Source organism: Numenius arquata, chromosome 14 (assembly GCF_964106895.1).
Source record: "Numenius arquata chromosome 14, bNumArq3.hap1.1, whole genome shotgun sequence".
In the NCBI taxonomy this organism is placed as follows: domain Eukaryota; kingdom Metazoa; phylum Chordata; class Aves; order Charadriiformes; family Scolopacidae; genus Numenius; species Numenius arquata.
In genome coordinates, this window is record NC_133589.1 from 1,916,055 (window position 1) to 1,934,602 (window position 18,548).

General features: G+C 49.5%; 1 protein-coding gene across 1 annotated transcript; it reads right to left on the bottom strand.

Moving 5' to 3' along the window:
* Window positions 1-1,429: 1,429 nt before the first annotated feature.
* Window positions 1,430-9,020, bottom strand: CYP2W1 (cytochrome P450 family 2 subfamily W member 1). The gene is made up of 9 exons (XM_074158731.1): window positions 8,838-9,020; window positions 7,152-7,314; window positions 5,738-5,887; window positions 5,470-5,627; window positions 3,868-4,038; window positions 3,285-3,426; window positions 2,812-2,996; window positions 2,097-2,238; window positions 1,430-1,629 (listed from the first exon to the last, which is right to left on the bottom strand). The coding sequence occupies exons 1-9, from the start codon at window positions 9,018-9,020 to the stop codon at window positions 1,430-1,432; spliced, it is 1,494 nt and encodes a 497-aa protein (XP_074014832.1).
* Window positions 9,021-18,548: the final 9,528 nt, after the last annotated feature.

The window sequence follows — 18,548 nt, forward strand, 5'->3', positions numbered from 1 at the left end:
CCGCAATATCCCTGCCCCAGCAGGAGCCCTGGGCTGCCAGGTGAAAACACTGAAGGAAAACAGGTTCCTTTGATTCCTTTGAAAAGCGCATCCTCCTTGTGCCTGTGTTGGCAGCTGGATGGAGGCGATCACTCCCCAGCACGCTGAATCAGACACCTGAATACATCTCCCCAAAAGCAAGTGCCTGCCTCTCATTTATTTGTTCAGCCAAACGACAGCAGAACATTGATTATGACTCAGCTGCGTATTTATCCAGCAGAAAACATTGGCTTTCGGGGGTTGAAATACCATTTCCACATTCCTCAGTGGCCCCCAGGGTCTTCTCTTAAGCTGCAAAACATGTTGGTGCCTTGCAACACGCTGACCTGAATTGAAGGCAAACATCTTGGGGCAGGGCAGGTGGCTGGATTTTTAAAGTAAGATCTGAACAAATCCAGCCCACGCTGTGCCAGTGGCTCGTGCCACCCGGAGCTGGCAGGGCACATCCCACAGCCCAGTGTGCCACCCCTTCCCGGGACCAGGGGCTTCTGTACTCATCAAGGACTGAAGCGAATGTATAGATTTGCAAAACCTGGGCTGTCTTGTACCCGCAGCTTCTCTGGGCACTGGCCAGAGCAATTAAGCGGTGTGCAGAATATAATTTCTATTTTCATTTTGCCACGAGATGGCACCACGATCCCTCGGAGTCGCAGCAGCCCAGCCCTGTGGTCCTTACTGGGGTAAAGCGACCTGCTCACCACAAACTAGGGCTGTTTGAGGAGGGCAGAGCTAAACCGTGAGACTCTATGCACCCCCAGTCCAACAGCATCTGTCTGAGAGGAGAGCTAGGACCAAAGACATATGCACTATTTATTTACCATTAATCTGGGACAATCAGGCAGTACGCAGGGAACAGGAGGGCTCTTCTCCTCCCCATCCTACAGCAGAGGAGGGGAACCTAAAAAGTCCAGCGTTTGGCATCTGGGATTCAAAAGCAGAAGTCTGGAGAGTGTGGAAGAGCATCCATCAGACATAGGTGTCAGGGAATAATTTATCCCGTGCGCAGCAGGGAAAAGAGCAGGGATTAGAAGATGACACAACATTCATATCTAATATCACTCTTCAAGTGAAGAAATGATCCACTCCTGAGAGCCATCCTCTCCCAGAAGCTCAGAACTAGAATAACTTTCTTATGTTGGATATTGGATGTGTAAAGTCGTGGCTGTCCTGTCATTTCCAGTCACGTATCTGGCTGGAATTTTCCAGGTAACCTCACCTGCCAGCCCTCCTCTGCTTCTCTGGAAAATACTTGTTCAACAGGTATTTTAATCATGTAGCCAGCACTTGCACGGCTTTGAGTGAGAAGACACTTGTGGCTACTGCACAGGGACCTGATTTCTCCTCCGTGCATCTGCTGGGCCCTGCACAAAACAACGAAGTGGGTTTTTCCTCAGTTCAGGGCCTGTTGGCGTAGCACAGCGCAGGCGTACTGCGGATGGGGCCTCATGGTGAACCCAGCCTCTGCAGTCGTGTCCAGCTCGGATTCTTTCACCCCAGGTGGGGGCTTAAAATTAAATTTTTGGATCAGGCCCGTGAAGAAGATGAAGAGCTCCATCGTGGCAAGACCTTCTCCAATGCAGTTTCTCCGCCCTGCAATGCCAAAAGTTGGTGGACAGATTGGGTAAGCGGTGGCTCAACCCGACTCCTCTTCCTTACGACTTGGTAACAACAGCATGAGGGACAGTACAGGCCTCGGAAACGCAAAATATCACGGCGTGACATTCAGCAGCCATCACCATTCATCTCCTTCAGGCATTTGAAGGGGGCTGTTTTACTCTTAGCCTGCAAGGAATTGGTGTGGGACACCCTGGAAACCAACCCTCCCAAGGCAGAGGGAAGGCTGAACGCTTGCTTGAAGGCGTTGAGTTTTCTGTAGGTCCCAGTGGTGTCTTGAAACACCAGGACTTGCAAGCCATCAAAACCCAGGGTGAGTGTTTCTAGACCATCCCCACCACTGATGTCTGTGCCGTTCCCCACAGAGGTTTGGGTCCTGCCTCTTGGCTAGTACCTTCTGAGGGGCACTGGGAACTCAGTGCGGGATCAAATGCTTTCGTTACCTGTGGAGAAGGGCAGGAATGCCTTCTTCTTTACGAAGTTCCCATCTGCATCGAGGAAATGGTTGGGGTTGAACTCATCTGGCGTCTCCCACTGCGTTTTATCCAGCAGCACAGAGGTGAGCAGAGGAATCACCATCGTTCCCTGCAGCACAACCACACTCTGCTTTAGCACGTGAGGACGTACCAACCTTCTGGCTTTGCCCATTCAGCCACGTCCCTCCCTTTGGGCTGTGTCTGGGAGCAAACTTCTACCTTTGAAGAACTAATTTCTGGGTTTGTGCATGACCGTGTGACCCTTAGTTAGTGCAGATACCCACTTTGCTCAAATTACTGACTAATATGTGACAAAACAACAATGGTTGTTGGCCGTTCCTGAGTTCTGAAGAAGAAGAAAGATGTGGACCAGGCTTCCTTCCTGCCCAGCTGCTCCCTGCTTGCCTCATGCAGGCAACGAGACGATGCTGTGGTACTCCAGGGCATGCTCTACGGGGCAGGAATGGCAACGGAGAGTGAAGAGAATACGGAAGAGGCTCCAGATTATGAGTTATGGGAAACGGGAAGTTGTGTGTGTAACCCTGAAGTCACATTGCCCTCCATCTGGGCGCAGAGGGGACAGGGAATTAGGGAACTGGCTCTTCCCCCCAAAAAGCCCTGTGACATTTTGCCCAGCCACTGTGTGCTGCACCCCCCTCTTCCTCTGGAGAGCAGCAAGTACCTTGGGGATGAAGTAGCCTTTAAAGTGGGTGTCAGCAGAGGTGCAGCGGGGAACGTGTGGCAGGAGGGTGACAAACCTCTGCACCTCGTGGATCACCGCGTTGGTAAATGGCATTTTTTTCCGGTCCTCAAAGGTAGGCAAGCAGTCAGGGCCAAGAACTCGCTCAATCTCTGCGTGCACCTTTTCTGGAGGGCGAGGGAAAGGCATAAAGTGAGCTTTCTCTGGTGGCAAAGCACCTCCAAATCCCAGCTCATGGTGACTGTTGGCTGGACTACCCCAGGCATGGGTTGCCCAGCCCCTGGGAGCAGAGGGAGGACAACCCCTCAGATCCTTTGGTCCTGAACAGCAGGACGGAAAGCTTGGACAGGTTCCAGGTGCTCAGATTTTGGATGCGTGAGAGGCTAGGAGGTGAGCAGCGCTTAGGGGGTCACTGCACCCCATGTAAGAAGAGCAAACCCATAAAGGTGTCTTACTTTGGACCTCAGGGTGCTTCATCAGCAGCAGGATGGCCCACTGCAATGTCGTGGATGTCGTCTCAGTGCCAGCCACGAGCAGGTCGAGCGCAGAGGCCAATACGTTCGCATCGTGAAAAAGCGTGTTGCTTTCATTTTGCTCCTTTAGGGAAATATAAAGAAAAAAAAAACCCTAAAACACTGCTGTTAGCACGGAAAGAGAGAATTGGGACAGGTAACCTTGTCTTCGGAGACATCACAGTGGGACGCATGTGAATTACAAGTGCCAAGACGTACTGCATTGACATGCCATTACAGAAATGCTTCAGTTTACAGCAGGAATATTTTCACACTTGAGATTTTGCCCCCCCCAAATGAACTAATTGGAGTAATTAATTGATTTTCCAACATCACATGACATTTCTCTGCTCTGGGCAGTGGTTATCTGATCAACTCAGCGCTTCCATCCCCTGCCTGTGGGTCCCGAGAAGGTAAGAAACTGATGGAAGGTGGAGGACCCTGATAGAGTGTGTCCATTAGACAAGCAACACAGAGCATCTCGGTAGGAGATACTGCCCTAGGAAACGTCGTATCATTAAGATACCTCTTGTTTGAATACCAAAGCATCGATGTAGCTCTTCAGGTTGTCTTTATTAAGACTTTCTTTGCTTTCCTGGATGCACTTCTTTAAGACCACACACATCTCTTCTACTTTTTTCAGTATCGTCTTGTGAGGTTTGAGGAGAAATCCAAGGAATGGGTAGAAATTAAATAACTTAAAAGAAAAAAAAGGAAAGGAAAGAAAAATCACAGAAGAAAAATTAAATTCACCCATTACCTTGTAAATCACAAGTATCATAGTGGAGAAATCATTTATGTGAGGAACCAAATGACATGTGATTGGAATCTCTCTTTTTTGGTAACTAAAAAATTTTAATGTATAAAAATGCCTCCACTTATTAAAAGTTCTCCACAGAAACGAATGGAGCCTATCAGACTTGTCTAGACAGAGCCTATAAACACGAATTTAAAAAAAAATACAATTAAGGGAAAGTGATAGTAAACTCATGAAACACTGAAATTACATTTTAAAAGAGGTAATAAAGTAAAAAGATAAAGCATTACGCAAAGAAAACTCCAAATGTTTAGCAAGCCAAAATACTTATGTTTTAAAGTTGTTAGATCATCATTTTTAACTTTCACATGAATTATAAATCAATTACACTGAGTTCTCAGCATCGTTAAATTTCACAGCACAATAAACAGTAGCATTTTATGTGCGGGGGGGGTTGGTTACTTCATCTCTCAATGTTATAAATAAACTGGCTGCAGAATAAGCCTCACAAATCTCTTGCTCTTGCTCACTGGTTATAATTTCTGTTCTTTTCTGCAAAACCTAAACCTGCCGCAGAGATTAAAATAAAAGGGACGTTGTACTATTGTAAACTTTAACTATAGTAAATAGTTCTCATCCAGGTAATAAGTCCATCAGCTTTTTTTTTTTTTTTTTAACCAGCTGTTGGGATTATTTTCAATATTACCTGAAGTAACTGATACTCTGCTCCTGGTGAGGGAGGATTGAGTTTAACAGGAGCTCTTGGCTCGGTGAGAGCCTCGTGGTTGGAACACTCCTGTTATGCAGCTCCCTTGAGCAGGTATTGATTTAATGCCACAATAGGTATGAAAGGCCCATATATAACGTCTGCAGCTCTGTACTTTGTACCACTACTCTGTAGCTTCACTAATTTCTTAAACTCTAGCAAGAAACCAAAGCCTGGTAACCCTCAAATACATGTGCAATTGTCCCTAAGACAAGAGGTTACTTTTGGGATGTTCACACAGCACTCAGCAGAAACTAACTGGAATGAGCCTGGCTATCTTTCTTTGTACATGCACGAAGTCATTATTTCATTACTTTTATCACCGGTGTGATAAAACTGGCAGCTCAGCCCAGTGCCACCACGTGATGTTGGACCTCCATCGTAAGAGGATTTAACAAAGGAAGAAAGACCCAAAACAAATAATCTTGTCCCTGCCCATGGCAGGGGGCTTGGACTACATAATCATTAAAGGTCTCTTCTAACCCAAACCATTCTATGATTCTTACATTTCAGTACCCTAAAGATTCTCCAAAACCATTCAGTAACAGTAAGTCAGCTTGACCTACCAACTCTGATGAGATACCAAAGCACTGAGGGTAACTTACATGCAAGAATGGAGAGCCGAGAAGGCGCATAACTTCGTCTATGAGTCTCAACAGAGTGAGAAATGTCGGGTCTTCATAATCAAACCTTTTCCCAAAGAGAATAGCAAAGGTGATGTTGGTGGGGGCCGTATTCAAAAATCGTAATTTGAAAGGTCCACCTAGAAATGAACAAAATCTTAACTCCATTGGTCATTTCTGGAGCAACCCAGAGGTCTTCCCAGTGGCTTTGTAAAGTAGCATGACGCACTCAATGCCATCTCCAGCTCACCTTTGAAGGATTTGATTGACTCAGTGAGAAAGTGAAGCTCCTCAAGCATCCTTTCTTCTCCAAGATGCTTCCCCATGCCAAGATCCCGCATGGTGGCTATGGTGAACCGCCGTGTTGTCTTCCAGAGTTCTTGAGAAGAAAAGAACACACCTACGGAGGGATTGCATGCTCTATTTGCCAAGGCAGTATGGGATTTTCTCAGAAACACCGAAAAGCACAGCCAGGGAGCACAGGGGGTTTTCAACCTGGTGAAGCCCATTTGGGAGAGGACTGGGGGAAGCTCTGTGGGGGGCTGGCTTGGGAAAACACCACCCCAGGCAGGTTCAGGAGGGCAGGAGGCAATATTTCAAACAGTTGGGGGTTGTTCACACCAAACTGTGGGTTTGGCTCATGTATAGCTTTGTTTCTTTGCAGCCATACACAGTAAAAAGCTCTCTGCGTGGTATTTGTCTCAGGCTGACTTGTTTTTCCTCAGAAAAATGACCCGGCTGTTTCAGAGAGCAAAGCCGGGAGCAGATGACACCACTCTGTCCCTGTCATGAACAGGACAAATGATTTCACTGAACAACGTGTGTTTTGGAGGATGGGGGGGGGCGGGGCCAGGAGGCACCTCTGCTTACACTGGGGAACCCCCCCCAGATGGATAACCCACCCCCCAAATAAATGCTTGGCCAAGAGGGCACGGAGGTGTTTGGGTACAACTCATAAGTCCTCCCCTCCCAGGAGGGCTTCCAGGGCTGAACACAGTCTACACCTTCATGGGGTGGTTGGGAAAGTAGCGCAGAGCACCCTTCCTCACACGGGGCCTCACTCTTAAAAAAGATATAAAAAAAAACCCCACACGCTGTATGCATTATATACATATTAGGTCATCAGATCTTTTCCTTTCAGCCCTGGATTATTCCCTTCATTGTTTTTCAATGTCTAGTCTTGGGCAATGTATTACTTTTTAACATGCAACTCAGAAACAGGCCAAAAATCTGTTTACAGAAGTAATTGTTTGAGGTACAAATAGCCTGTGCTATTGCACTCTTGCCAGTTCTTGCAGTCTTTATCATGAGTCATGCGTGATCCACACTTTGTCTGAACTCCCAGTAACTGTAGAAAAGAGATTGCATAAGGACCTCAGCCTTCACGTTGTGAAAAATAATTTCCTTCCTTCTGCGCTGAAAGAAACCCGCCCTTGAAACGTGACCCAAGTGCCACTAAAACCAAAAAAAAACTGGTAAGGCAAATAAGAAAATCCCCAGAAATATTTTTCTTAAGAAAATAAACAACTGCCCCCAAGCCCCACAAAATGCAGCCCTCGACGATAAGGACACAGATCGAGACTCTTAAATATTGTCGCAATTGAAACAACACATTTGAGAAAGAGCAGAGCAAGCACGTCCTGATGTGCTCAACCTGCCAGTACCGTTCCCGTGCTGGATGTGGTAGAATATCGGTATCGCTGGTCTGTCCACAAACACATCCGCCGTGTTCAGAAGGGCATCCTTTACCGCCTCGTAGCCGGTCAACACCACCACCCTCTGGAAGCCCAGATGGACGGTGAACACAGGGCCATATTTCTCTGAAATCTAGGAGACAAAAATCAGAGCACAGAAGTCGTCGATGGGAACGGCACGTCCTGCTGGGGTGGCTGAAGAGTTGCCTTCCCTCCTCCTGTGGCCAGAGGGATGCCAGAGATAAAGCCCTGAGACACTGAAATGAGAGAGGGATCAAAGCAAATAAACACTGGGGTGTTTAACCCAACAGCTTTCATAAAACTGCTGTTCTTCTGAGCTGGCTGGGCTCAGGTTGGCCCAGTGGGATAAAGAGGCAGAAGGTAACAAGGCACTTTGGACACCACCAGCAGCATAAAAGCATCGCCAAGATCTTTGTCTGCTCTGCCCTGACTGCAAAGGACAGAGGATAACTAGAGGGTCCTCCAGGCTGCAACCACAGACCCCTTTCCCAATTGGTTTCAGCAGAAGACCCCTTCCCAGTTGGCTTCTTCATGCTACGGGTGGAAGAAGGCACTGGTATGGACAATATGCCCACTACCTTCCCCCAAGTCTGTGCTTCACCAATATGCTCCTGGGTCCTTATGTCACTCTGCTTTACTTATTCTTCCCAGGATGTCCATAAACCACCCCAAAACCCTCTTCTCCCCTCCCCTCCTCTGGTCTTGCCAGAAACAGGACCCACAGGCCAAATCGGTTCCTCACCTCCCTGGGTGGGGAGGGCTCATGGGGTGAGAGAATAATTATCTAAACAACAATAAATTGTTATGGGTTTTTCTCAAACCACAACACAAGCTCCGGGTGTTGAGCCCACAGGGAGCTGGTGGGAGTAAGATGAAGATGCATCTCCACAGGCATCTTGGAGACCCCTCACACGGCATGGTGACAAGAAGGAGACCGGGAAGGCCCCCTCCTCCTCCCTACATCGTGCTCGGCTGGTCAGAGGGCTCGGTGTAAGGTGCAGGATATTCCCACCCCTGACGTCCTGACATGGAGAATTGCTCGCTGGGCTGCATTTTGGTCCTGAGAGATTAAATACATTGAAATTTCCCCCCACCCCCCCTTTTTTTTTTTCTGGCAGACAGATGCAAAGCAACTGTGATTCCTGCAGAGAACCTTGTCTTGCGTAAATCCCAGCCATTCACTGTTTCAAACGATGTCTCCTCCATCTCTTCTTGGGGCTGCACTGTATTAACTCCCATTCTCATGAAAAACTGGCAACGCAAATAAGAAATACAAGCTATTTTGGCAACGACAATTAAGCATCCATCATTCTATTTGGCTACGTGGACACTCAAATATTTTAAAGTATTTCACAACACAAGAAAGGTGCCAAAATTCAGGCCCATCGGTCTGATCTGGTGGAGATACTCGTAGTTTTCGATGTGTGAGTAGTTCTCGTGTAAGCACTGCTCGCGTTTATCGTTGGGATTTAACAGTTTCCTTGGCCATTCTGAAAGCTTTAAAACGTTACAGTTGTTTAAAAATGCATTTGGCACCAAATATCATCGCAAAACTGCCACCGGAGGAGGATTTTAAATAGGCACATGCTGACATTCAATATCCTAGAAAAAGAAAAAAAGGACGTTTGTTCTTACCTTCATTAGAGACTTGTCCTGTCTCCTGATGTCCAGCAGATGCAGGTTGCCGATGATCGGAAGAGGAAACGGACCGGGAGGCAAATTTAAAGCTGATTGCTTGAAAACTTTCAAAACATAGAGCGCAGCTGATAAAAGCAAGGCGCCCGCCCCGCAGATGAAGAGGAGGGTGAAGGCAGCCATGTCCCGGTGGAGCTTGCCCTTCTGGAAAGCCACTGAGACACCTTTATGAGAACGCTCGCATTAGCGCATTATATTTATTCAGAGTTAATGATGTCAGGGTTTTTTTTTCTGCACTTTGCACAATCTTCCCCTCCACCCCCAGCTCTCCACAAGAATTGGAATTTTTGTCTGCAAAAGGCAAAGTCCAAGCCCCACTGGTGGAGGTGCAGGCGTGAGGGCTCCCTGCTGAGCGCTTCACTTCCAGAGCCCAGCTCAGATTCTTCTGCCTGTGATAATTTCATAGAATGTTTCCAGGGATGGGGCATCTACCACCTCTCTTTTTCCTGGGAGTCCCATATCTGCTTTATTATTAGGCACCAGTCATAAATTTCTCTTAACATTTCCTCTTCATCCTTCTCTTCTATCCTCTTCTCTGAGCTCAGACAGCTCTTTCTGCCTTCTCCCTCTTTACCTTACAAATGCTGATCCCAAAATAATCCTTCAGGTGGACAAATGTTGCTCATCCCACGGTGCGGTGAAGGAGAAGCAGGTCCTGCAAGTGAAGGGACTTTCTCCAGGCCATGTGTCACCTGGGGGGACAGCTGATGGGCAGCAGCTTCCCACCTCTTCCACCTTCTTGTGTCCTCGCGTTGAAGCATTTTCTCCCCGTGAAGGGAAACAGAACTGGGAAATCTTCATTTGCAAAACAACCAGGACCCGTTTGCTGGGACTGGGAGCTCTGCTGCTTATCTCTGCCCTTTTCCTATTCACTGACACTTTGAGTCTGGACTGTCCTAAAGACCTACAGGGTGTGCAGAGAGCAGGCTGCTACTCCTTATGTCAGGGCAGCCCTGGAGCCTGGCCTGAACGATCCTCCAGCCCCGTGTGAAACGCCTAACAAGGCACTTCTACGGTTCTTACTCCTCCTTACTGCGGGCTACGTTACAGAAAGCTCAATAAACTGCAGAGTTGCTGATCCTCCTCTTGGTTTTTCCCCCATCAGAGGCTGGTGAAAAACTAATTCACTGCTGCGAACTCCAAAGCTGTAATTCGGTGTCACGCCTCCCTCTTTCATGAGTGGGTCTTTCAGTGAGGGGTATTTCTGCCCGCTCCCCAGCCAGTGTTAACTGGTACCACTTTCACTCTATGCGCAACAAAAGGGATATAAACCCCGTGTCTTGGAGAGCTGGATTGTTGAATCAATACGGATGTGGAAGACTTCGTAAAAGATCTGCTGTTCCCACTGGTTTCTGGCAGTCTCTAACAGAGCGAGACCCGTCGGAGACATTAGTGGAAAGAGACACCACTTTTGTAAAATTTTTTTGTAAAATCACAGATGATGCAATGGTCCCGTCAGCAGGAAAAGAGCATTTGACATCTTTTCTTTGAGCCCTTTTTGGTCACAAGCATTTCGCACTGCTCCATACTGTGACATGAGGTGGTACTGGCCTTGCAGATGCTTTGGGACCATCCCAAGGTGCAGCAAGGTTAGCACTTACACTGGACAAGATGTGCACTCAAACCTGGACTCTCCGGTCCATCTCAGGCCATGATGGACTGGAGAGGACGTGACCTCAGCTCAAACCCAGCCCTCTTTGAAACCATCCATCCATCCCAAACCCTCTAGTGTTACACCTGCGGTAAGAACAGGAGACAGGGAGTCTGGATACGCGCGTTTGGGTCCTTCCTTGGACAATGACGTGGCTTCGAGGAGTGTGTCCCACGTCCCACGGGACATCCCCGGAGCCTGTGTCAGCGCTGGGCTGGGAATCCAGCCTTGTGCCCAGAGCTCCCCTGGGGCTGACTCGCTCCTTCCTTTTCACCGAAGCCATTTCTGGGAGGGCTTTGGGCTCCCCGTAGAAAGGAGATAAGCAGGACACAGTGTAGGAACGGCGTCACCTCACACCATAAGAATTATGAAAGCAAGAGGCAGAGAGATGTCACTCTGACACTAAAAATGTCTTTATGATTCCCAAAGGGAAGGGAACAAGGAAGCAATCAGCGCCCAGCCTGCCCAGCGGGAGGAAAGGTTACTCATTACCTGTGGGGTGAAAGAGGCAAAGCTGGGCAAGATAACAGCATCTCAGATGGCCTACAAAAACATTTTCACCCAAGAGATGCAAGTTAAAAATTAAAATGAAAATTAATCTTTATCTAGGAGTAAATGATCTCTCTGGAAAAAAAAAATCAAACCCTCCCCGGTCAGGGCAGGGTCGTGTCACAAGTCACAGGAGAAATGACAGAAAGGGAGGCAGAGAGAGAAAAGCCCTTACGCAGAGCACCCCGGGACCCAGCCACCCACGGATCTGTAGTTGGGAAAGAAAGTCCTTGGGCTGTGTATAATTATTTGGAGGTCAGGCCCTTCCAAATAAACCGAGGTCTCCTTGCCTGTGTCTGCCCTTGGAGCCAGCGATAGGCAGGTGGGGTTAAAAATGCAGAGTGTGATAAATGGCATCGCTGGAGGTGTCCTGCTGTAACTCGGCGTAGCACGGGGCCGGCACGTCGCTCGAGTCCTGCTCCTGCGGGAATGGGAAGGAGAAGGAGCCTTCAACATCTCACACTGCGGTTTTCGGGGCTGCGCTGCTCAGGAGGATAAATCTGTGCCCCAGAGCATCACCATCACCTGGCAGCTGTGGGAAGCATCGTGCAGTTCCCCAGCACGTGCAGCACATGGAGGTCGCTGGGATGTTCTCGCCAGCCCTGCAGCGAAGTCCCCGGCACAGCCAGCCGCGTCCCCGGCGCTCATGGATCACTGTCCCTCCAGGGCATCTGGTGGTGGGAAAGAATTTAATATCTGCATTAGAGAGAAAGGTCTCAGTCCCAAACCAGGTCGCCCATTTCTTTGATTCTAGAATATTTTTCAAGATGAGTACAATGAAATAACCTTGTGGTGGAGGCAAATGCCCTGTGCCCCCCCCAGCACGCTTGGCAGCTCCAGTTTGAAGCTGGTTTACCTGGTGAGCACTGGGCTGAGACATTAAGCCTCCTCGGGGGCCAGCCTGGCAGAACCTTCACTCTCAGACCTTCTACTCTTTTCTGAGGCTTCGGGGATTGCTCTTCATCACCACACCGGGCTCCTCCTTCCCCAGCACCGCTAGCAAACCCAGCTGCGGCACATTTTAAAGCAGGATTTGCTGTGCTTTTTAAATTCTCCTTCCCTGGTGGTCTCATCCCATCTGCCCGGTCTCTGATCCCTCAAGCTTCAATCCCAGGTTTTAGCTGGTGCTTAATTGTGCACAAACGTGACGTATTTAAGATAAATACTTTCTCGCTCCTCTCCCTCTGCCTGAAGATTTCAGCTTCTCCCCCTCCCTTTTCTGAGAAAAGCTTTCCTCCCCACCCCGCTCTGCCCCCGTGGGCAGCTCTGTCCTGCCCGCACGGCGCTTCCCTGCCCAGAAAGCTCTGCACATCCCAGCCTGTGCCCGGGCAGCAAAGCCACCTTGGTGTCCCCAGCGCTGCGGGGAAAGCCACCTCTGCTGCCCAGGACCAGCCTGGGATGCATCCTCACACCACCGACACCTTCTCGGCACCAACAGAGCCCAGGACTGGCACTTCTTCCAAAGCAAACTCAAAATCACGGGCCAGCGAAGCCTCCCACCTCCACGGCCCCACGTTGCTACACACCAAACAGAAGTCAAAATCTCCAAGACACAGAGGTCAGGTCTCCAGGTTTTTTTTAGGTTGCAACCTTGAAAACACCATTCCCTCCCTCTCTCCGCGAGTGGGCTTTTCCTCCCCATCCCCATGCGCCCCTGGGGGTCCGGGGTGGCTGGTGGGACCAGGGGATGCTCCAGGACCCGCAGGTCACCCAGGAAGGAGCCCACAGCCCAACGGCGTGGGTGGCCTCGGCAGCACTTTCGCTGCTCCACAGCCGCAGGCGGCCACAGGAACAAAATAAGCCCTTCTCCATTTATTTTTCTTGCACGCTGTGTTTTAAATGTTACCCTGAAGGGCCCTTTGAAGCAGCACGAGCCGCCTCAGACCTTTCTCTTCAGCTAATTAACACGTGCGGACAGCCGTGACAGCCCAAGCCCAAAGCCCACCGCCCAAACCCCTCGGCGCCGGGCACAGCCAACATGCTGTGACCCTGGGACCAGCGCCTTTGAGCCATTAATCCACGCACAAAGGTTGTCTCCCAGGCTGGAGCTGCCTGTTGTGATCTTCTGTCTCGTAACAGAGCTGGGGGGCACCAGCTGTTATGGGGTTGGAGTGGTTTGGGGTTTTCTCTTCAGAGCTGCAGGTCAGGCACTCATCAGAGGAAGGGTAAAGTGCTTAAATGGTGTAAAGTGGGATAAAAGCATCTACAGTTCTCTGTAAATTGTCTTTTAAAAAGCCCCATCCTATTTCTCGGTTCCTGGGGTCCATCCCTCATCTCAGCTGCTCTCCAGCAGCAGCACTTCACCCTTCACTTCAACGTGAAGGGCACTCCAGCCAAAGAAATGCCATTATCCACGGTTTATAGAAGGAAAATTCAGATGAAAAAGGGAAAAGATTCGTTCAAAGGCCACGTGAGACAGCGACAGAAACAAGAGCAGAACCGCAGCCATCACTAAGAGGCGTACCAAAGTAAACGTGCCCCCAGCAGACAGTACAGTAACTCAATCTTTCACAATTTGGATATTTTCTCACCCCTGGAGCACATGAAACACGACCTGCAGATGCCAAATCCAGCCTGTGGTTTTAAACCTGTCGTCTCAGCAGGGGCAACGCTGAGGAACGAGCCCATCTCCATTCCAGAGCCATTTCAAAGGAACCCAGACCTCCCCTGGAAGCATTTTGGGGGTTTGCAAATCGTGGGGTTCCAAAACGCTACCATATCACTGCATCACCAGCCAAAGGGGCACCACGCTCCTTTTCAGGTTACAGATTAATATTTAATCCGATCAGTAATTTTAAGTTAAAATGTAGTGGTATTATCTGCCCGGGTTAGCAGCACAGAGTTATCAACCCGCAGCAAGTGAATGAGGGATCACAGCACCAGCTTCATTTCCCTTGCAGCAGTGATTCTTCAGGAACCAGGCAAAGAATCCTTAGAGGTTTGCTCCACAAACCACTAGCCCATAAAAGTCTAATGAGGTCAGAGACATACGGTCTTGAACCGGTAAAGAGTCTGGTGGCTGCAATGGTATCAACCCGACAAAATGGGGGTGCGTTTCCGAACCTGCTGGCTGAGCACTGGAAACTGTGTCCCATTCGGCCTTCATCCGTGAAACTTTGGCTCTCCTAAGCCAGCAAAAACGGGAAAAGGCAACAGTTTTGCTAATAAAACCTGCTTTTTCTTGCAATCATATCAATTATGAGCATGAAACAACACAAAAGATCTTTTCTGAATGGGATTTTCCCAGCCATTAAAACAGCCTCAGAGCTCCAAAGCTGGAGGCCTGGAGCATCTCTGCTATGAAGACAGCTGGGGTTGTTCAGCCTGGAGAAGAGAAGGCTCCGGGGAGACCTTAGAGCCCCTTCCAGTCCCTAAAGGGGCTCCAGGAAAGCTGGGGAGGGACTCTTGATGAGGGAGGGGAGCCCTAGGAGGAGGGGGAAGGGTTTGACACTGAAAGAGGGGAGATTGAGCTGAGATGTGGGGAAGAACTTCTTTGCTGTGAGGGTGGTGAGAGCCTGGCCCAGGCTGCCCAGAGAAGCTGTGGCTGCCCCATCCCTGGAGGGGTTCAAGGTTGGAGGGGGCTTGGAGCAACCTGGTCTGGTGGGAGGTGTCCCTGCCCAGGGCAGGGGGTGGCACTGGATGGGTTTTAAGGTCCCTTCCAACCTGAACCATTCCATGATTGAGAAGGAGCTGAGCTCTGGGATGAGAAGTCTTAGGGAAGATACATCAACTTCACCAAGGCCAACTCTTGTCCCTCTGACATCGTCCGAGTTTTTATCATTAGTTTCTATCCCAGCAGGAATATGGGACACGCTGCAGGGGGCTCAGACCCCTGCACAGGCTCCAACAACACTCACCCTCTCCTTCGGGTGTCCCGATGACGAGGTGTCCGTGACCCCTCTCTGTGGTGCTCATGGTTCTGCCGGACACGATGTGAACCGTGCGCTGCCGTCACCGGCCCCACGGGGCATTTCTGACCACGAGCAGCCACTTCTCTCACCCTGCTCACACGAAGAGATGCACAAGGGGGAGAGCGGCAGAATTTAGCCCTGATTTGCAGCGTTATGGCCCTATAGTAAGTGCAGGGAAATGCCTTTAAAAGGAGACTGCTTTCTCATCGCTTCTTAAAAAAGCCTTTAACGTGGACTCTCTCTGGCATGACTCAGGGCTGCATTTCTAAATCCAGTTTCTCCCATGAAGTTTATCCTGGCTGTTTGGTTGGGCCGCATCCACGGGCTATTTTTATTTTTCTGATCATCGAGCCTGTTTACAGCACAGAGGGACAACATGGGAACAGAAATAAAGCTGGGGCAAACCCAAAGGAATGAGACCACGAATGGTACTGCCAGCATCTCCAGCTCAAGGAGCGAGAGCCCCGCAGTACCTCAGCGAGATGCTTCTCCCTTCTGGTTCTGCATTTCAGACCTCAGTGGTGTTTGATTTACCCATCATCTGCAAATTCAATCCCAAGCAGCCAAAATGCCCGTGTGGCCTCAAGCTGCCAGCTTCCTATCTGCGGTACCGTGTAAGAGAGAATATTTTTTCGGATACCGAGGCTGAGGGACTGACTGTCACGACAGTATCACTTTTGGCTTCCTTAAACACAGTAATCAAAGCCTTTTGAACAGTAGCCTACAGCTACTAAATACTTTTCTGTCTCAAAATAGACACAGGCCTCCTCCCACCTTCTGCCACCAGCTTTTTGGTCACTGAGGTTTTGGTGGTTCAAGCCCAGTTTCCTTTGCTATATCCAGGGAGCGCAGCCCATCTGGTTGCCAAGTCTTTGATCCAAGCTCTACCAGCTCAATCTGCGAAGCCCAGAGTCAAAAGGACACGAAGTGTTAGCGAGGAAGGTTTGAAAAAAAAAAAAAAAAAAAAAGGAAACATTTTTCTATATTTGCATTTACATTTTTAATATAGCGGCGTTGTCTCGAGGCCGGATCTGGGCAACGGAATCCAGGAGCCTGGTTTCTATTTTCAGTGCAGCCGCTGATTGCTCTGTGTTGCTGGCAAATCTTTTAATCCCTTTCCCTCTGTTTTCCCCTTCTGTAATAAAGGGATGATCAGACCTCCCCAGCTATGCCTCGTGTGGCAGCATCCTCGGGTGGAACGCGGCAAGGACGAAGTATTAATAATGATTCCATGTAGAAAAGCCAAGGGGTCACAGGTATTTAAGTAGAGTTTAGCTTTTCAGTGCTCCTTTATGCATACCCCATGCCTTCACATTGATAGCAGTTATATATTAATATGAAATGGAAAAGTAGGCCCTTCAGGGCACAGAAATAACCACATCCAAAGCACCACTGAATAAATACAATATAAAGATGAAATCGCTCCAAATACCGAACAAACTGAAAGGCGAGGAGATATCAAAGGGGAAAAGCGAACTCCTCCCGCCCTGCTCCCAGCTGGCATCTCACCGCCCTCAGCACAAACCCGGGGATGCAAAGGAGCATCAGGTACCAAGACGGGACGCTACAAGTGGTCCCTTAACAGTGAAGAGTTCCTTTACCCCTCTGGCATCTTCCTGGGAGATGTCAAGGAGGTGGGTAGAGGACTGAGCTCCCTGCCTGCGATACAGCAAAGCATGTGCTTGATCTCACGTGGAATCGACCCCGTAAGTTTTCCCGTCAGCCCATCCCTGCATCCTCCAGGTCTGACACATTGTCCCTTGTCCTCTCCCGGCAACAAAACTCCCCCTGGGCTCCCTCCATGCTGCCATCCTGCACCGCCAGCTACCAGACCCCCTTCTCTGGGCTGCTCGGCAAAGCCGCTGCCCTTCACATCCCTGCAGCTGGTCACAGCTCTGCCCCCCGCCTGCTCAGTGCCAACCACGGCACCTCTGGCCAGATGTTTCCCTCACACCGTCCCCATCACTCGTGTGAGTGCTCTTCTGCATCAACGCTCTCCGACACTGCCCTCAGGACCAGGGGATGAGCAAAGCCCTGCTGTTCCTGTCATCTAAGCCACCTTTGCTCATTTTATTTACACGAGCAGCTGCTCGGGTAGATTTTGGGGAGGATTTGGGGGATCTTGGCGATGAGCAGTCGGCAGCACAGATCTCTCTGCTGGACCACGGCAGCCACAGCAGGCTGTGTCTTTAAAACCTTGAGCATCTTTCTGTCTGCTTCTTTGGTGCAGTTATTAAAATGATTAAAAAAAAAAAAAATCAGTGTGGCATGACACTGTGCGACAGTCGAGCTGCTTATTCTTCCCGCAGCCTCCTGGATCGGGCCGCAATAACCTGCATCTGCTTTTGGGGCAGAGACCGGCGTTTATTTTAAGAGGTGCTTTAGGATCAGGACAGTCACCACCAGCTCGTCACATTTACTATTCAGGATAATTGGACCACAAGTGACCTTTCAGATTCTTAAGACTTGGATTACGAAAGGCTTTAGATACTAAGCCTAATGACTTGAATTATAGCCTTAGCATCCTGGCAATCAGAGCAGGACTAGGAGCATTTTACTTTCTTCTATCCACAAAAACAGCTTGGGCCGGATTTTGAATCCATTTCCAGGGTACGTCAAGCCGGTGCCCATTATAGTGATCTAGTTGAGTTGCAAGAAAGCTTAAGATGACCTAGGGAAAGGTCATGCCTGAAAGAAATGGCAGGATTGTCTAGATAAGCCAGCTGAGACATCTGTCTTCCTTCCTCCGAGACAATTCTTTTATCATTTCCAAATATTAAAAAATCACTCTGAAATGCTACGGTGCATTTTAATCCGCGGGGCTGTGGCAGCAGGATGTGGTATTTTGTCATTTTCAAATCTCTGCAGCAAAAAGTTTTGTGGGTCTGATAATTACCTTCCTGTAACTGGCTGAACTGGGAATACCTTTCAGCTCTCAAAAAAGAAAAATAAAACACAAGTATCAGCAAGTCCTATGGCACCTGCTATGGAGGCACGCACGCTGGGGGTGCCACTTTCAGTCATCATTCACAAAATTCAACATTACAGTGAAATTTGCTTCCTGACTAAAATGCCTGAAGCTCATCTTCTTTGTTACCTGCCTTTACCTCTCCTAAGGGACCAGGCTGAGAGTCGGGGGGGGTTCAGCCTGGAGAAGAGAAGGCTCCGGGGAGACCTTCGAGCCTCTTCCAGTCCCTAAAGGGGCTCCAGGAGAGACGGGGAGGGACTCGTGGTCAGGGAGGGGAGCCCTAGGAGGAGGGGGAAGGGTTTGACACTGAAAGAGGGGAGATGGAGATGAGATGTGGGGAAGAACTTCTTTGCTGTGAGGGTGGTGAGAGCCTGGCCCAGGTTGCCCAGAGAAGCTGTGGCTGCCCCATCCCTGGAGGGGTTCAAGGCCAGGTTGGAGGGGGCTTGGAGCAACCTGGTCTGGTGGGAGGTGTCCCTGCCCAGGGCAGGGGGTGGCACGGGATGAGCTCTAAGGTCCTTTCCCACCCGAACCATTCTGTGATTCTATGACTCGGTTCCCAGTGCCAGGACGGG